Below are 17,232 nucleotides of genomic sequence, written 5' to 3' on the forward strand. Positions count from 1 at the left end.
AAAGGGGGCTTTCAAGAACTAATTGAAGAAAATGGGCCTGAATTGAAGAATTTTGTTCAAATCAACGCTCTGGATCTGAGATCCATCAGGACAAACTTACGATAGGCTGGTTGACGCTTAGGTAAAAACCTAAAGGAGGAGAATTCTGGTGGTGAATCCCGGGGAAGTGAGAGCCAGAGAGTGGGCCTCAGCTGCAGGGTCCCCCCTCTCTAGGAAGGAGAGGGCAGGGGGCCCAGATCCCCTGTGCCCAGGGACCTGCCTCCCTCTGACCCCTCTCAGAAAGAAAGCCAGGGCGGACACCCAAGGGGAAGGACAGGGGAGGGAGAGAGACTGAAGGTGATGCTGTTGTCCCCTCCCATGGGTCCTTGGGCAGGACCCTGTGCCCTCCCTAGCCCCCAAGCCAGCTCCCACCAGTCCCTGCAGGAACACTTAGCCAAGGAAGTCCTGCCAAGACACCTCCAGAGGCTGCCCCGCCCACTTTGACCAGGCTCCCTGCAGACAGTATCTCGGAAGCCAGGTTAGAGGCTAAGAGGACGGCACTGGTAAATTCTATGGCATAGAAATTGACCGGCACCCAAACTGCTGAAACAGTGGAGCTTTGATGGGGAGATGAGGACACCAGAACTGGGGTCACACCCACTGCCCTTAAAAATCTCAAGGGGCTCCAAGGGGTAGAGAGGCTGCTCTAAGCTTGTGGAAGATGCAGGCCTGGGAAGGGTCCAAGATATGGTACGGGGGTTACAGAAGGACCTGTGTGAGGGGAAGGTGGGGAGGGGGCTGGAGGGAGATTTTACTTCCCGAGGTGGGCTGCTTCCCTCCTCCTGAAACATAGATTTCTAGAACTCCCTTAGATCTCCATGGAGTAATTTAAAATGTGCCAGAATTAGGAAATCAGAACGAATTACGTTTTTAAGGCCTATACCACGGTCGGGCTGTTCTGGGCTCCTGTTCTCATGCACTCTCCTCACTGACTCAGCGAGAAGGATGAGATTACTATCCCCATTTTACGATGAGGAAATACTGGCATAGAGAGGGTAAGAGATTCATCCAAGATCACAAAGCTTGGCTTGGCAAAGCGGGACTCGACCCAGGTCCAGCTGCGTCCAAAGCGTGGGCTTGAATGGCTCTGATTCGGTTCCTCCTAATGCTTGTCTCTTCCCCCTACCCAGGCTCACGGCTTGAGGGTCACCCGGGCACGGACTAGGCTCTTGGCTTCCAGAGTCCCAGAGCCCAGCTGGGGGCTTAAGTCACTTCCCTCCCAAGACCCAGCTTCTCTGCCTGCAGCCACCCAGATGAGAAACATGAGACAGTTCTTCCAGTGGCTGCAGACGGGTCTCCCCTCCACTCGCTGAGCCCCCCGCCCCCCGAGGGTAGGGGCGGCAGGAAGGAGCCGCCCCTGCCCACCCCTGCCTGTCTTACCCACAGGAGCAGACTTTCTGAAGATGTGGAACTGACCTGTGGGTCTTGAGCTTGTCTGTGTTCTGGGAGCCCTCGAGGCTAGCTGGGAGCTGTATGAGTGAACTGGGCAGCATCTGAGGGAGAGAGCCTGGTGGAGGAGGGGCCGTGAAGGAAGACGGGGGTGAAGGCCAGAGTGGGGACCTGGGCCGGGGTCCTGGAGCCAACAGGACGAGATCTGAGACTCCAGTCTAAAGTGGAAGCAGGGCTGCCAGGAACTGGGTATGGGTTATCTGCTTGGACAGACAGGCAGGTGGCAGAGGCCAGGTCAACACACATAGAATGCCCGCCACCTGACCCAGGGCCAGGCAGCCGGTGGGCCTTAGGAGACAGCTGAGCGTTCTGCACTGACGAGCCTCTTGGGAGCCCCACCAGGGGAGGGAGGCCCGTCTGTCCTTGCAGGTTCTGGCCAGTCTCCCTTGGAGCCCAAGGACCCTGAGCTCTACACCAACCGGGACAGAGCTCTCTGGAGAAATGCAAATTCTCTACCTACCTGAAGAGCTCCAAAGGCCACCAGGCCAGGCAGACAAGTGTTGCTGAGTTCCTAGACTCATGATACAGTCAGACCCAGAGTCTTGGGTGGGGAGGGGAGGGGTCAAGAATCCCTGAGGATAAAGTGTTTCATAACTGAGGGTCAATGGCTCAAACTGACCTCAGGGCCAAGCCATCCTATGTTGCTGCCTCTGGCTGACATCTTTGAAGACATGTGATCCATGATCCCATCCAAAGAGCAGCAAACTGAGGCTCAAAGGGGAGGCATGACCTTCCCAGGATCACAGCTGGGTGGCAGGACTGCAACAGACCTGGCTTCCTGTCGCAGACATCAGTGCCCATTCTTACAGACTTCCTGCTGCCCCCAACCCTGAAGCCATGACTCTGCAGATGCACTGCGCCCTGCCTGGTGGACAAGAATGCAGTGCAGACACTCGTGAAGGTCACAGCATTTCTTCTTTATTTCCTGTGCTTCTTTGAAGGATTTTAGGAGGCAGAGGACTTGTCATTTGGGGGACTGACATCCTGAGGCCCTGGAGGGTCATCTCCAGCCCGGGAGCCCCTCTCTGCTTCAGTACTGGATCCTGGTGGAGGAGAGGAAGGGGCTTTCTTTTTTCTACCCCACAGCCAGGCCCCAAGAGCTGACCCAGCCGAGCCCAGGATGATGTTGGATGACATGGAAAGTCCGGCTGCCCCTGGGAGAGAGGAGGGGGTTAGAGCACAAGGGGACAGGCAGCCCCGGCAGCTCCCGGCAAGACTGGGGAGGTCAGAGAACCCAGGACCCACAGGAGGCCCAAGACCCAGACATCCCAGTCCTGTTCCCTCCTCTACTTCCTGAAACCCCAGGAGGTCTGCTTTGGGGAGGGGCTGCTGCCCATGGCTGCCCGAAGAGGAGACACGCACTCTGGCGGTGACTCCACCAGCGACAGGACAGACCCTCTGAGAAATGGCACAGGGTCTCTGCCTCTCCCTCCCCAGCACGAGGCTGGGCCCAGCGAGGCGAGGGCCCTACGCAGGTTTGCAGGGCTGATGGGGAACGCGCACCTGCTGCGCTGCACGCCCCCAGTGCCCCCAAGCCCACCCCCAACCAGAAGAGGGGACAGTGCGGGAGACTCAAAGGACCAGGGACATTGATGCCCACGAAGCTGGAGGAAGCAGACAGGCCCTCCCTCCGGCTTAGCCTCTGGCCTGAATCCTGTGCTGCTGTGTCACACCCTCCCCGCTTCCTCCCGCCCAGACACTTACCCACGGACTGGAGAGTGGCCACGAGGCTGCCGGCGGCAACTCCGCCCCCATTGGCAATGGCGGCCGCTGACATCATCTTGGCCGCTAAGGAGGAGGCTGCGATTCCTGCCCCGGTGAAGCCCATGGCGCCCAGCACCACAGGCACAGCCCCCACGGCCACGGCTGTAGCGGGAGAGGAGCTTTAGGGTTGGCCACAGGGGACAGACTCCCCAGTTCTCCCTGATACCTTCCTGAGGGGGATGAGGTGAGGGGTGCACGTCGCTCTCGTGAGAGCCACGGGGCCTGAGGCAAAGGAAGGCTGTAGAAGTGGACACGAGTGCACGGGGCCCTGCCGAGAAGCTGGATCCCAGGCCTGTGCATTTCTCTGTTTTGCTGTGGTCCTGGAAGGCTCACCTGTCCTCCCTGTGCCTCAACCGCCCTTGTGTGAAATAAGATGAAAGGAGCAGTGGTCTTCAAGCGCCCCCTTTTGGCAGGGAAAATAGCGTCTTTCCCCCTATCACAGGGCCCACAGAATAAGGACAGAGCTGCTCTTCTGAAGAGGTGCTGGGGTGGCGGCTTCTGCCCTCTGCCCTGCAGCTGCCTGTGGGCGTCCCCCCAGGGGTCCCCTACATCTCCAGAGAGTGCAGTCATAGAACTTTCTGCAACCAGGAAACGTTCCGTATCTGCACTGTCCAACACGCTGGCCGCCTGTAGCCAATGAGCACCTGAGACTGTGGCTGGTGTGACAGAAATGTTTTCATTTTCTTGAATTCTGGCCACCGTGTTAGAGGATGCTGGCCAGGGGCACAGCTGGAAACCTCTGGGCTCACGGGATAAGCTAGAGGGTTTGTAAAGCAGTCCGAGGAATCCCTACAGCTCAGCTTACACATCCCCTACAACCCTCTGGAGGTCCCACTGGCCCTGCCTTCTGGGGAGGAATCATGGGTTGAGACAGATTTAACAACCTGCCTGGATCACACGGTTTGCACTTGGGAGAAGCTGAGATCGGACCTGGGTGCTTTGAATGGCTTTGCTTCGGTTCCTTCTTGGCAAGGTTCTTGTCACCTCGAGTGTTCCAACTCTGTCCCCTGCCCACTGCACCCTTACCCACCTATGTCCTGGGGCTCAAGGCAATCTTGGGCTTGGTCAAGGCCAGGTGGTCCCAGGGTCAGATGAGGGCTTGAGTTTCTTCCCAAAGAGACTCACCTCCTCCAATCACGGCTACAGAGGCCATACCTGGAGACAAAAAGCACCCCCATGAGTGCATGGCACTGGCCTCCCCCTGCACCCCCGCTGCTGCCACAGTGGGAGGGGGTTCCCTGGAGTTGGGATCAGAGAAGAGAGCAGCCCCTGCCTGGCCTCTTCCTGCTTTTCCTGAGAAGTCTGATTTTCTGAGAATGCAGAGGGGGATGGACGAGCGTCTGGAGCTCTGTTATGCTCCAGATGGCGAGGGGCACCTGCCTTGAAAAAGTTTCATGCTGCTCTGTGACGTCAATACATTTGGTATCATTTTCTCAAAACAAAACAAAATCAAGAAAAGCATGCTATTTTCATTTGCGATGGAATAAATTTGACTTTTCTGGTCTTTCCCTCTTCCAGACACCCTATACCCTTCTCAGGCTACAGTTGGAGTGAAAGCCCCCCGTCCTCCAGGGCTCAGCCTACTTGTCACTTTCTGCAGGAAGCATCTCTAATTCCCCCACCAGAAGGGACCCTGCTTCGGTTCCTTCTTGGCAAGGTTCTTGTCACCTCGAGTGACAAGAACCTTAAATAAGGTAAATAATTACCTTAAATGTAAATGGATTAAATGCTCCAACCAAAAGACACAGGCTCGCTGAATGGATACAAAAATAAGACCCACATATATCCTGTCTACAAGAGACCCACTTCAGACCTAGGGACACATACAGACTGAAAGTGAGGGGATGGAAAAAAATATTCCATGCAAATGAAAATGACTGCTTCCTGACAGTCATTGCCAGGAAGACACTGGAACTCACCAAAAAAGGTGCCCCACATCCAAAGACAAAGGAGAAGGTGCCCCACATCCAAAGACAAAGGAGAAGGTGCAACGAGACGGTAGGAGAGGCGCAATCACAATAAACTCAAATCCCATAACTGCTGGGTGGGTGACTCACAAACTGGAGAACAGTTGTACCACAGAAGTCCGCCCTCTGGAGTGAAGGTTCTGAACCCCACGTCAGGCTTCCCAACCTGGGGGTCTGGCAACGGGAGGAGGAATTCCTAGAGAATCACTCTGAAGGCTGGCGGGATTTCATTGCAGGACTTTGACAGGCCTGGGGGAAACAGAGACTTCGCTCTTTTTTCCTTTTTTATAAATTTATCTAGTTAGTTATTTTTGGCTGCGTTGGGTCTTCGTTGCTGCAGGCAGGCTTTCTCTAGTTGTGGCGAGCGGGGGCTACTCTTCGTTGCAGTGCGCAGGCTTCTCATTGCGGTGGCTTCTCTTGTTGTAGAGCGTGGGCTCTAGGCGTGGGCTTCAGTAGTTGTGGCACGCAGGCTCAGTAGTTGTGGCTCACAGGCTCCAGAGTGCAGGCTCAGTAGTTGTGGCACACGGGCTTGGGTGCTCCGCGGCATGTGGGATCTTCCCGGACCAGGGATGGAACCTGTGTCCCCTGCATTGGCAGGCGGATTCTTAACTGCTGCGCCACCAGGGAAGTCCCAGAGACTTCACTTTTGCAGGGCACACACAAAGTAGTGTGCATATCGGGACCCAGGGGAAGGAGCAGTGACCCCAGGGGAGACTGAACCAGACCTACCTGCAACTGTTGGAGAGTCTCCTGCAGAGGCAAGTGGTGGCTTTGGCTCACTAAGGGACAAGGACACTGGCAGCAGAAGTTCCGGGAAGTACTCCTTGGCGTGAGCCCTCCCAGAGTCTACCATTAGCCCCACCAAAGAGCCTGGGCAGGCTCCAGTTTTGGGTCACCTCAGGCCAAACAACTAACAGGGAGGGAACCCAGCCCCACCCATCAGCAGACAAGCAGAATAAAGTTTTACTGAGCCCTGCCCACCAGAGCAACACCCAGCTCTACCCACCACCAGTCCCTCCCATCAGGAACCACAATCACAGAAGCTAGACAAAATGAAAAGGCAGAGGACTTTGTACCAGATGAAGGAACAAGATAAAACCCCAGAAAAACAACTAAATGAAGTGCTTTCCAGAAAAAGAATTCGGAATAATGATAGTGAAGATATCCAGGACCCTGGAAAAAGAATAGAGGCAAAGATCGAGCAGATGCAAGAAATGTTTATCAAAGACTTAGAAGAATTAAAGAACAAACAAACAGAGATGAGCAATACAGTAACTGAAATGAAAACTACACTAGAAGGAATCAATAGCAGAATAACTGAGGCAGAAGAACGGATAAGTGACCTGGAAGACAGAATAGTGGGATTCACTGCCGCGGAACAGAATAAAGAAAAAAGAATGAAAAGAAATGAAGACAGCCTAAGAGACCTCTGGGACAACATTAAACGTGACAACATTCGCATTATAGGGGTCCCAGAAGGAGAAGACAGAGAGAAAGGACCCAAGAAAATATTCAAAGAGATTATAGTTGAAAACCTCCCTAAAATGGGAAAGGAAATAGCCACGCAAGTTCAGGAAGCACAGAGAGTCCAATACAGGATAAACCCAAGGAGAAACACGCCAAGACACATAGTAATCAAATTGGCAAAAATAAAGACAAAGAAAAATTATTGAAAGCAGCAAGGGAAGAACAACAAATAACATACAAGGGAACTCCCATAAGGTTAGCAGCTGATTTCTCAGCAGAAACTCTACAAGCCAGAAGGGAGTGGCATGATATACTTAAAATGATAAAAGGGAAGAACCTACAACCAAGATTACTCTACCTGGCAAAGATCTCATTCAGATTCGACGGAGAAATCAAAAGCTTTACAGACAAGCAAAAGCTAAGAGAATTCAGCACCACCAAACCAGCTATACAACAAATGCTAAAGGAACTTCTCTAAGTGGGAAACACAAGAGAAGGAAAAGACCTACAAAAACAAACCCAAAACAACTAAGAAAATGGTAATAGGAACATACATAGCGATAATTACCTTAAATGTAAATGGATTAAATGCTCCAACCAAAAGACACAGGCTTGCTGAATGGATACAAAAATAAGACCCACATATATCCTGTCTACAAGAGACCCACTTCAGACCTAGGGACACATACAGACTGAAAGTGAGGGGATGGAAAAAAATATTCCATGCAAATGAAAAGCAAAAGAAAGCTGGAGTAGCAATACTCATATCAGATAAAATAGACTTTAAAATAAAGAATGTTACAAGAGACAAGGAAGGACACTACATAATGATCAAGGGATCAATCCAAGAAGAAGATATAACAATTATAAATATACGTGCACCCAACATAGGAACACCTCAATTCATAAGGCAACTGCTAACAGCTATAAAACAGGAAATCGACAGTAACACAGTAATAGTGGGGGACTTTAACACCTCACTTACACCAATGGACAGATCATCCAGACAGAAAATTAATAAGGAAACACAAGCTTTAAATGATACAATAGACCAGATAGATTTAATTGATATTTATAGGACATTCCATCCAAAAACAGCAGATTACACTTTCTTCTCAAGTGCACATGGAACATTCTCCAGGATAGATCCCATCTTGGGTCACAAATCAAGCCTTGGTAAATTTAAGAAAACTGATATCATATCAAGCATCTCTTCCGACCACAATGCTATAAGATTAGAAATCAATTACAGGGAAAGAAAACGTAAGAAACACAAACACATGGAGGCTAAACAATACATTACTAAATCTCTTCACCAAGAGATCAGTGAAGAAATCAAAGAGGAAATTAAAAAATACCTAGAGACAAATTACAATGAAAACACGATGATCCAAAACCTACGGGATGTAGCAAAAGCAGTTCTAAGAGGGAAGTTAATAGAAATACAAGCCTACCTCAAGAAACAAGAAAAATATCAAATAAACAATCTAACCTTACACCTAAAGAAACTAGACAAAGAAGAACAAACAAAACCCAAAGTTAGTAGAAGTAAAGAAATCATAAAGATCAGAGCAGAAATAGATGAAATAGAAACAGAGAAAATAATAGCAAAGATCAATAAAACTAAAAGCTGGTTCTTTGAGAAGATAAACAAAATTGATTAACCTTTAGCCAGACTCATCAAGAAAAAGAGGGAGAGGACTCAAATCAATGAAATTAGAGATGAAAAAGGAGAAGTTACAACGGACACCACAGAAATACAAAGCATCATGAGAGACTACTATGAGCAACTCTATGCCAATAAAATGGACAACCTGGAAGAAATGGACAAATTCTTACGTATAACCTTCCAAGAGTGAACCAGGAAGAAACAGAAAATATGGACAGACCAATCACAAGTAATGAAATTGAAACGGTGATTAAAAATCTTCCAACAAACAAAAGTCCAGGACCAGACGGCTTCACAGATGAATTCTATTAAACATTTAGAGAAGAGCTAATACCCATCCTTCTCAAACTCTTCCAAAATATTGCAGAGGAAGGAACACTCCCAAATTCATTCTATGAGGCCACCATCACCCTGATACCAAAACCAGATAAAGATACTACAAAAAAAGAAAATTACAGACCAATATCACTGATGAATAGAGATGCAAAAATCCTCAACAAAATACTAGCAAACAGAATCCAAGAACACATTAAAAGGATCATACACCACGATCAAGTGGGATCTATCCCAGGGATGCAAGGATTCTTCAATATATCCAAATCAATCAATGTGATACACCATATTAACAAATTGAAGAAGAAAAACCATATGATCATCTCAATAGATGCAGAAAAAGCTTTTGACAAAATTCAACACCAATTTATGATAAAAACTCTCCAGAAAGTAGGCATAGAGGGAACCTACCTCAACATAATAAAGGCCATATATGACAAACCCACAGCAAACATCATTCTCAATGGTGAAAAACTGAAAGCATTTCCTCTAGGATCAGGAACAAGAAAAGGATGTCCACTCTCACCACTATTATTCAACACAGTTTTGGAAGTCCTAGCCATGGCAATCAGAGAAGAAAAAGAAATAAAAGCAATCCAAATTGGAAAAGAAGAAGTAAAACTGTTACTGTTTTCAGATGACATGACACTATACATAGAGAATCCTAAAGATGCCACCAGAAAACTACTACAGGTAATCAATGAATTTGGCAAAGTTGCAGGATACAAAATTAATGCACAGAAATTTCTTGCATTCCTATACACTAACAATGAAAGATCAGAAAGAGAAATTAAGGAAACAATCCCATTCACCATTTCAACAAAAAGAATAAAATACCTAGGAATAAACCTACCTAAGGAGGTAAAAGACCTGTACTCAGAAAACTATAAGACACTGATGAAAGAAATCAAAGATGACACAAACAGATGGAGAGATATACCATGCTCTTGGATTTGAAGAATCAATATTGTGAAAATGACTATACTACCCAAAGCAATCTACAGATTCAATGCAATCCCTGTCAAATTACCAGTGGCATTATTTACAGAACTAGAACAAAAAACCTTAAAATTTGTAGGAGACACAAAAGACCCCGAATAGCCAAAGCAGTCTTGAGGGAAAAAAAACAGAGCTGGAGGAATCAGACTCCCTGACTTCAGACTATACTACAAAGCTACAGTAATCAAGACAATATGGTACTGGCACAAAAACAGAAATATAGATCAGTGGAACAGGATAGAAAGCCCAGAGATAAACCCACATACCTATGGTCAACTAATCTATGACAAAGGAGGCAAGGATATAAAATGGAGAAAAGACAGTCTCTTCAATAAGTGGTGCTGGGAAAACTGGACAGCTACATGTAAAAGAATGAAATTAGAACACTCCCTAACACCATACACAAAAATAAACTCAAAATGGATTAGAGACCTAAATGTAAGACCGGACACTATAAAACTCTTAGAGGAGACATAGGAAGAACACTCTTTGACATAAATCACAGCAAGATCTTTTTTGATCCACCTTCTAGAGTAATGGAAATAAAAACAAAAATAAACTAATAGGACCTAATGAAAATTAAAAGCTTTTGCACAGCAAAGGAAACTACAAACAAGACGAAAAGACAACCCTCAGAATGGGAGAAAATATTTGCAAATGAATCAATGGACAAAGGATTAATCTCCAAAATATATGAACAGCTCACGCAGCTCAATATTAAAAAAACAAACAACCCAATCCAAAAATGGGCAGAAGACCTAAATAGACATTTCTCCAAAGAAGACATACAGATGGCCAAGAAGCACATGAAAAGCTGCTCAGCATCACTAATTATTAGAGACATGCAATCAAAACTACAGTGAGGTATCACCTTATGCCGGTCAGAATGGGCATCATCAGAAAATCTACAAACAACAAATGCTGGAGAGGGTGTGGAGAAAAGAGAACTCTCTTGCACTGTTGGTGGGAATGTAAACTGATACAGCCATTATGGAGAACAGTATGGAGGTTCCTTAAAAAACTAAAAATGGAATTACCACACGACCCAGCAATCCCACTACTCAGCATATACCCACAGAAAACCATAATTCAAAAAGACACATGCACCCCAATGTTCACTGCAGCAGTATTTACAATAGGCAGGATATGGAAGCAACCTAAATACCCATCAGCAGATGAATGGATAAAGAAGATGTGGCACATATATACAATGGAATATTACTCAGCCATAAAAAGGAACGAAATTGGGTCATTTGTAGTGATGTGGATGGATCTAGAGTCTATCATACAGAGTGAAGTAAGTCAGAAAGAGAAAAACAAATATCGTATATTCACGCATATATGTGGAACCTCGAAAAACCAGTTTACAGGGCAGAACTAGAGACACAGTTGTAGAGAACAAGGGGGGACAGTGGTGGGGGGTGTGCTGGTGGGATGAATTGCACGACTGGGATTGACATGTATACACTAATATGTATAAAATGGAGAACTAAGAAGAACCTGCTGTATAAAAAAATAATAAAAGAGAATTCAAAAATTCAAAAAAAAAAAAAGAGAGAAGTCACCCTGCTTCCTCTGTGTGTCCTGCCTTGTGGCTGGAGCCCCTGGCACCACGGGGCAGAGCATGCCTGGACCATGTCGAATTGCTGAGAGCTCTTGGGGCTGGCAGGGACATCTGACAGCGGCAGGGACTGGGGTGCTGGGGCAGCTGGGACAAGGAGTTCCGGAGATTTCAGGAGTTGCAGGAGTGAGCTCAGCCAGCTCCGCACGAAGAGGAGCCTTGGTCCCAGGCAAGGGAGAGAAGGTACGAAATCAGCCTCAGACCTCGTCATTTCTTGAAGGCTGCAGCTCATGGCTCACCATCACCTCTCCCTCCATCAGTACCCCTGACCTGTCTTGAGGGTTTCCGTTTCTGCACAGATGATATTTCCAACAAACTGGCCTTGAAGTTCTCACGCCTCACTTCCAAGGATCTTGAACTCTATGCCACACACACCCAAGGTCATACACTAGGCCCATGCTGCCCACTATAGGAACCACTAGCCATGTGTGCCATGTAAATCTTAATTAAAATGAAATAAAATTTAAAACTCAGTTCCTCAGTCCCACGGCCCACATTTCAGGGACATGTGGCTAGTCCACATGCGGTTCCTCTGATTCTAGAGCATCATTGATTTCATCTCTCATGTATACTGTGCCCTTTTTCTGACAATGTGAGTGTCAGAGAGATTCTATCAGGAAGGTGGGCCTGACACTGACAACTCAGAAGGCTGAACTGAGCAGTGGGGAGTTGGGTGAGGGCCCGTGGATTGATGCTCAGGGATCAGTTACCTGCGTAATGGGCGAAATTGCTTCCTCCAGCCTTGGGTGGGTCTCTGGGGTCAGAGCCAGATCCATCTGGCCCTTGGGGTGGCCCCTGTGGTGGCTTCCCAGGAGAACCATCAGAGGCCTGGTCGGTTGACTGGGAAGGTTCATCCTCCTCTGGAAAAAAAAAAAAAAAAAAGAGGAGGGGGAGCTCCCAGCGGGGTGGGCAGCTGAGGGACCAGAGGCCCCACACGGCGCCCTCGACCATCTCCCGAAACTCCCAAGAACTCTGACATTGGGAGGGGACCTCAACGGCAGCTGTGCTAAGAGGTGACAAAGATGCTTGGAGGTGAACCCAAGGAGAAGACAGAGAGAGCGAGACCCAGCACCAACGCGGAGCTGGCAGATTCCAGACTTCACAGAGCAGGAGTCTGAGGCCCACGAGGTTAACGACCTGATGGGGCACAGTGCACCTGGTGGCAGGTCCAGGCCAGAACCTAGAAGACCCCCTCTGCCCTTGTTAAGGCACCCCAAGCCCTGGGCCACCCCACCCTCTGGAGCTTCCCTAGAGCACTCACCATCAGAGGGATATTCCTGCGGGCTGAGCTCAGTGGCATCTCCTTCCCCGCTCTCTATGGCTTTAGCTGACATCTTGGAGGCAGTGTGGGAACACCAGGTGCAGAGCCAGGGACACCACTATCTTTCTGAGAAACAGAGTATGAAAATCGGAAGTGCTCTGCCTGATTTATGATGGACTGGTGGGGGGAGGGCAGGGGCACCTCTCTGTTGCCCCAGCCTTGCCCTCTGTCCTATAGGAGCCTGTGGGCACTTCCATCTCTGCCCATACTGCCTCCTTGGTTATCCATCTCTGCCCCACCCACTGCCCGGCCAGCCTAAGTCCTAGGGCTTCAGAGTGACCTGGGTTGATACAAGACTGGAGGTACCCAAAGTCTCCCGGTAAAGGTGGGCTCAAGGCCCTTCCCAGCACACTCACCTCTGGTCACAGTGACAGCTGCCCTGGATGGAAGCAGAGAAGTAAATGTAATGATAGCACCTATTTTGTGAGTGCCTATGTGCGTCCAAACTAAGGCACGTCAAGGGTAATTCACTTGCCAACGGTCACAACTAAGGATTCCAACCCACGCACTGGTCAGAAATCATGCTGTTAACCATCAACCCATACTGCCTCCTTGGTTATTACAGATATGAGATTAGGGCTCTGTGGCATTTGTCAGCCAAGGTAAAATGTTTTGGGCTATAAATTTGTAAATCATGGCAGGCAGGGGAAGGATGATCTCGTACAAAATAAAGTTCACAAGAATTGCAGTCGAGTTTTATAAAAAGGAGGACTATGGATTTCTCACATATCCAAGAAGGGATTTTGAGAGGGAAAATAATGCTCCCGCAGAATGACTCACCCACGCAGGCCTCATCCTTGCATTAGCATGCCGAGGTGAGTTCTACCTGGCACCAAACCTGGGAAGAGATAGACTCACTTCCTCCTTGGGCTTTTGGGCTTAGACGTCATGCAGCATGGAGGGGATGGAAAAAGATATTCCATGAAAATGGAAACCAAAAGAAAGCTGTAGTAGCAATTTTCATATCAGACAAAATAGATTTTAAAATAAAGACTCTTCCAAGAGACAAAGAAGGACACTACATAATGATCGAGGGATCAATCCAAGACGAAGATATAACAACTGTAAATATTTATGCACCCAACATAGGGACAACTCAATACATAAGGCAAATGCTAACAGCCATAAAAGGGGAAATTGACAGTTACACAATCATAGTAGGGGACTTTAACACCCAGCTGGTGTCCTCGGCAGCCTCACTACCTGCAGAACTTCTGACACTGCTCTTCCTTCCCAGACAGTGACCTCCCAGGGTAGGCAAGGGCATAGGAGGTGGGGAAGGGGAGAGCGCGACAGGACTCTGCTTCCAGATTAGTTCCCTAATCTCATATCTGTAATAACCAAGGAGGCAGTATGGGTTTTATTTTTTATTTTTATTATTTTATTTATTTATTTTATTTTTATTTATTTATTTATTTTACTTTTTATTTTTATTATTACATTTACTTCTTTCTGTTCTTTACCCCTAGTGGATTAAGTCTCATGAAAAGCGTAGATTTGTCTGTCTTATTCCCCTGGGTCAGGAGCTCAGTAAATATTTAAAAAAAAAATTTTTTTTGATGTGGACCATTTTTAAAGTCTTTAATGAATTTATTACAATATTTCTTGTTTTATGATTTGGTTTTCTGACCGCGAGGCATGTGGGATCTTATCTCCCCGACCAGGGATCAAACCCGCACTCCCTGCATTGGAAGGCGAAGTCCTAACCGGTGGACCGCCAGGGAAGTCCCAGTAAATGTGTTTGGAATGAAAGAATGAATAAGGAGAAAAAAGGGGGAAGTGAGAATCTCAGTGTGAAGCTGGGGGGAAAAGGAGGAGCAGGAGATGAAAGAAGGGGCAGAATCAGGGCTGGAAGAGGGCTCTGCTTGGAATATGCTTGAATGTCCTGGGAAATGAGGCTTTGTCCCTCGTGCAAGACAAGGACATGAGGGACCAGACCTAGGACCTGTCTGTTCCCCACCCCCACCCCTGCTTAGCTTTAGGACAACAGCCCCAAACAGCTCAGCAAAAACTGCTCCCGTTTTCCCTGGGATACTGGGTGGCACTGTCCATGGGACACAGAGGGGAGAGGTTTTCAGAGCAAGGTTGCAGGAGCCCCTCTTCTGTAGTGGAACAACTGAGGACATGGAAAGGAGACGTGACCCATGAGCCACCCCCCACCCCCCAGCAAACTGGGGGCTGGCGAATAAGCCAGAACTGCAAACAGTCCTGATTGCTTTGAGCCCCCCCGGCAAACCGGGGGCCTGCGAAGAAGCATTGAGTGCTTTGGGCACTGATCCATGAGATGTCCTCAGTCTAATCAGAGTGGTGGGAGCGCAAGGAAGTGTCCTTGTGCTACTTCAGTATAATCAGAATAATGGTGGGAACTCTGTGCTGCTTTGCGCTCAAGGACGAAGCACGGCAGGTTCTCACGAAAGCCAATTATTGCTTCTATAATTAATAAAAACATAGGTTGCTGCGTTGGCACTTCTGAAATGTTAAGAAAACAAGTCTTAAAGTGTAAACCTAGATAATGCTTTAATAAAAGCTACCACAGCAGGACAGACGGCGCTGTTTTGCCTGAGCGAGCGGCAGCCCTCTACTGCTGCGCTTCGGCACCATTCATCTCGTGTGATGAGCTTACTTTCGGCCCTGTCCTAAGATAAACTACAACATTCTTCCTCGTCACTTGGTATCCAATCTACTTTCCTGGCGGAATTCAAGGCATGAGAGGCAGCCCCCTCCTGGAGAAACAGGCCTGTTGGTTTCTGTGAATTTCCTGTCACTAGAAGACACATAGAAAGACAACCTATGGAACAGAAGAGACTGGTACCATCAGACCACATGTGACATTAAAAACACCACAAACAAGGGTAAGGGACACGTAATCTACTGAGGGGGGAAAATAACCCACAATACCCTTTGCATCATTAGAATCCCCAATGTAAAGAAAGTTCTTATGAAACAATTTTTCAGAAGAACTGTCTTTAAAAAGGAACTCAGACTAGAAGAGGTGGTTCCTAAAAAAAGAATTATACATGGCCAATAAATATTTGAAAATGTGTTCAATCTGCTAATACTAAAAATAATTTTTAAAAGAGAAAACTCTGTGTGTATGTGTGTGTGTGTGTTCCATGCACCTGCTAGTCAGGGTTTGGCTGCAGATAACAGAAGTCACTCCAGGTAACTTAAGCAGAACAGGTTTTTTGGGTTGTTTTGGTCGAACTCTTGGGGTTCTGGGCGCCTGGGTCCCTCAGTGATGACGGCTGGGCAGGGTTTGGGGACCTGGCCCAGAGGGCGCCACCAGCTGAGATCTGCCTCCTTAGCAGGGCCTGGGCACTCGCGGGAGAACCCTGACTGGGCGCTGGACTAAGGGTCCCGGGCAGGGTAACCTGTCTGCACAGAGACCCCCTCCTCTTAAGCACTGCCTGGACCTCGGAAGGTGAAAGTTGTGCCTTGGGACCTTGCCCTTCCTTGTCAGAACAGAGAATAACATTTGTTTGGTGGAGGTTTACAGGAACATGGTGACCGTGACCTGACCTCAAGAACAAAGGATGTGACACCCAGAAGTTTGCAAACACTAACCACGCCCCTCCCTCACCCTTCCTATAAAAGGGCTTTGCTGAAAGCTTGGGGAGTTCTGGGTTTTTAAGGCATGAGTCACCCGTCTCCTTGCAGGGCCCTGCAATATACCTTTCTCTGCTCCAAAATGACGTTTTGGTATTGTTTGGCCTCACTGTTCGTCAGGCACACAGACTTGCGTTCAGTTACATGACCTCTTCCTTGGGTTTGATAATTTGCCAAAAGGCTCACAGATCTCACGAAAGCACTTTACTCACCATTACTGATTTATTACAAAGAATATTAAAGGATACAAATGAACAGCCAGATGGTAAAGTACCTATGAGGAAGTCCGGAGCACAGGAAGTGCAGTCCCCGTGGACTTCAGGCGCCAGGTGGGCGCAGACTATGCCACCCAGGCTCTTGGGGACACACTGGCAAGTTCCTCCAAGAAATGAGTTGAGCTGTGTCCCATGGTGGCTCCGGGGTGGTGGGGAGGCTCACTCGACCTAAGCTTGGTGAATTCCCCCGTTGTCCTTTAGGACTTCCCAAAGTCACCGGACATAGAGACAGTGTATGGGAAAGGTTTCCCAGATGGTCTGGTGATGCCCACCTCGAAAAACAGAGTAACTACCGTGAAGCTGATTTCTCTGCATATAACAAAGGACCCAGTTTAGCTTGATTATTGGAGGCAGCCCGACCTTCCCCAACCATCAGTGAGCAACAGGCGAGGCATGAAAACCTAGCGAAAACAACACCTCCAATACAGGCTGGTTGAGTTGTAAATTAAATGCTAAAACTTTTGCGAGGCTCCAGGCATACAGCCAGTACGTAAACAGCCACTGCACTAAAACCGAAGCAAGAATACAAGAATTTACGTTCCCATACATGAGCTAGAACAGAGCCCCTTCAGAGGAAGTACGGCGGGCTCCACCTGTTGCTCCCGCTCCCTAAGCCCGAGAGGAGGACCTATCAGCGCGGCCCCTTGCACTCACCGTCTGCGCTCTTGGTACCCGCACTGCGGAAGCCCGCCGCGCGCAGCGAATTAAGTGCGGGGTCTAGA

At 48.1% G+C, this 17,232-nt stretch overlaps 1 protein-coding gene across 10 annotated transcripts; it reads right to left on the minus strand.

The window, feature by feature from the left end:
- Positions 1–530: 530 nt before the first annotated feature.
- Positions 531–17,232, minus strand: LOC307181662 (interferon alpha-inducible protein 27-like protein 2). 10 transcript variants are annotated; one of them, XM_079912334.1, is made up of 8 exons: positions 17,165–17,205; positions 16,510–16,819; positions 12,986–13,507; positions 12,570–12,695; positions 12,019–12,168; positions 4,378–4,407; positions 3,193–3,354; positions 531–2,642 (listed from the first exon to the last, which is right to left on the minus strand). In XM_079912334.1, the coding sequence occupies exons 4-8, from the start codon at positions 12,640–12,642 to the stop codon at positions 2,434–2,436; spliced, it is 624 nt and encodes a 207-aa protein (XP_079768460.1). In that variant the 5' UTR covers positions 12,643–12,695; positions 12,986–13,507; positions 16,510–16,819; positions 17,165–17,205; the 3' UTR covers positions 531–2,433. The 10 variants fall into 10 exon arrangements, with proteins under 10 accessions (XP_079768460.1, XP_079768463.1, XP_079768457.1 ...); XM_079912337.1 differs by having other exon boundaries at positions 16,510–16,782; positions 17,165–17,184; XM_079912331.1 differs by lacking the exon at positions 17,165–17,205 and having other exon boundaries at positions 12,986–13,008; positions 13,410–13,507; positions 16,510–17,155.

The sequence above is a fragment of the Stenella coeruleoalba genome, assembly GCF_951394435.1.
Source record: "Stenella coeruleoalba genome assembly, chromosome: 2".
NCBI classification, from domain to species: Eukaryota; Metazoa; Chordata; class Mammalia; order Artiodactyla; family Delphinidae; genus Stenella; species Stenella coeruleoalba.

Bases quoted from the DNA above. Each gene is read 5' to 3' on its own strand.
- LOC307181662 (XM_079912335.1), bottom strand. From the start codon at position 12,642: ATGTCAGCTAAAGCCATAGAGAGCGGGGAAGGAGATGCCACTGAGCTC. The intron at 12,169-12,569 runs GTGAGTGCTCTA...TTTTTTTTCCAG, and splicing joins GCAGGAATATCCCTCTGATG to AGGAGGATGAACCTTCCCAG. The intron at 3,355-4,377 runs GTGAGTCTCTTT...CTCCCGCTACAG, and splicing joins TGTAGCCGTGATTGGAGGAG to CCGTGGCCGTGGGGGCTGTG.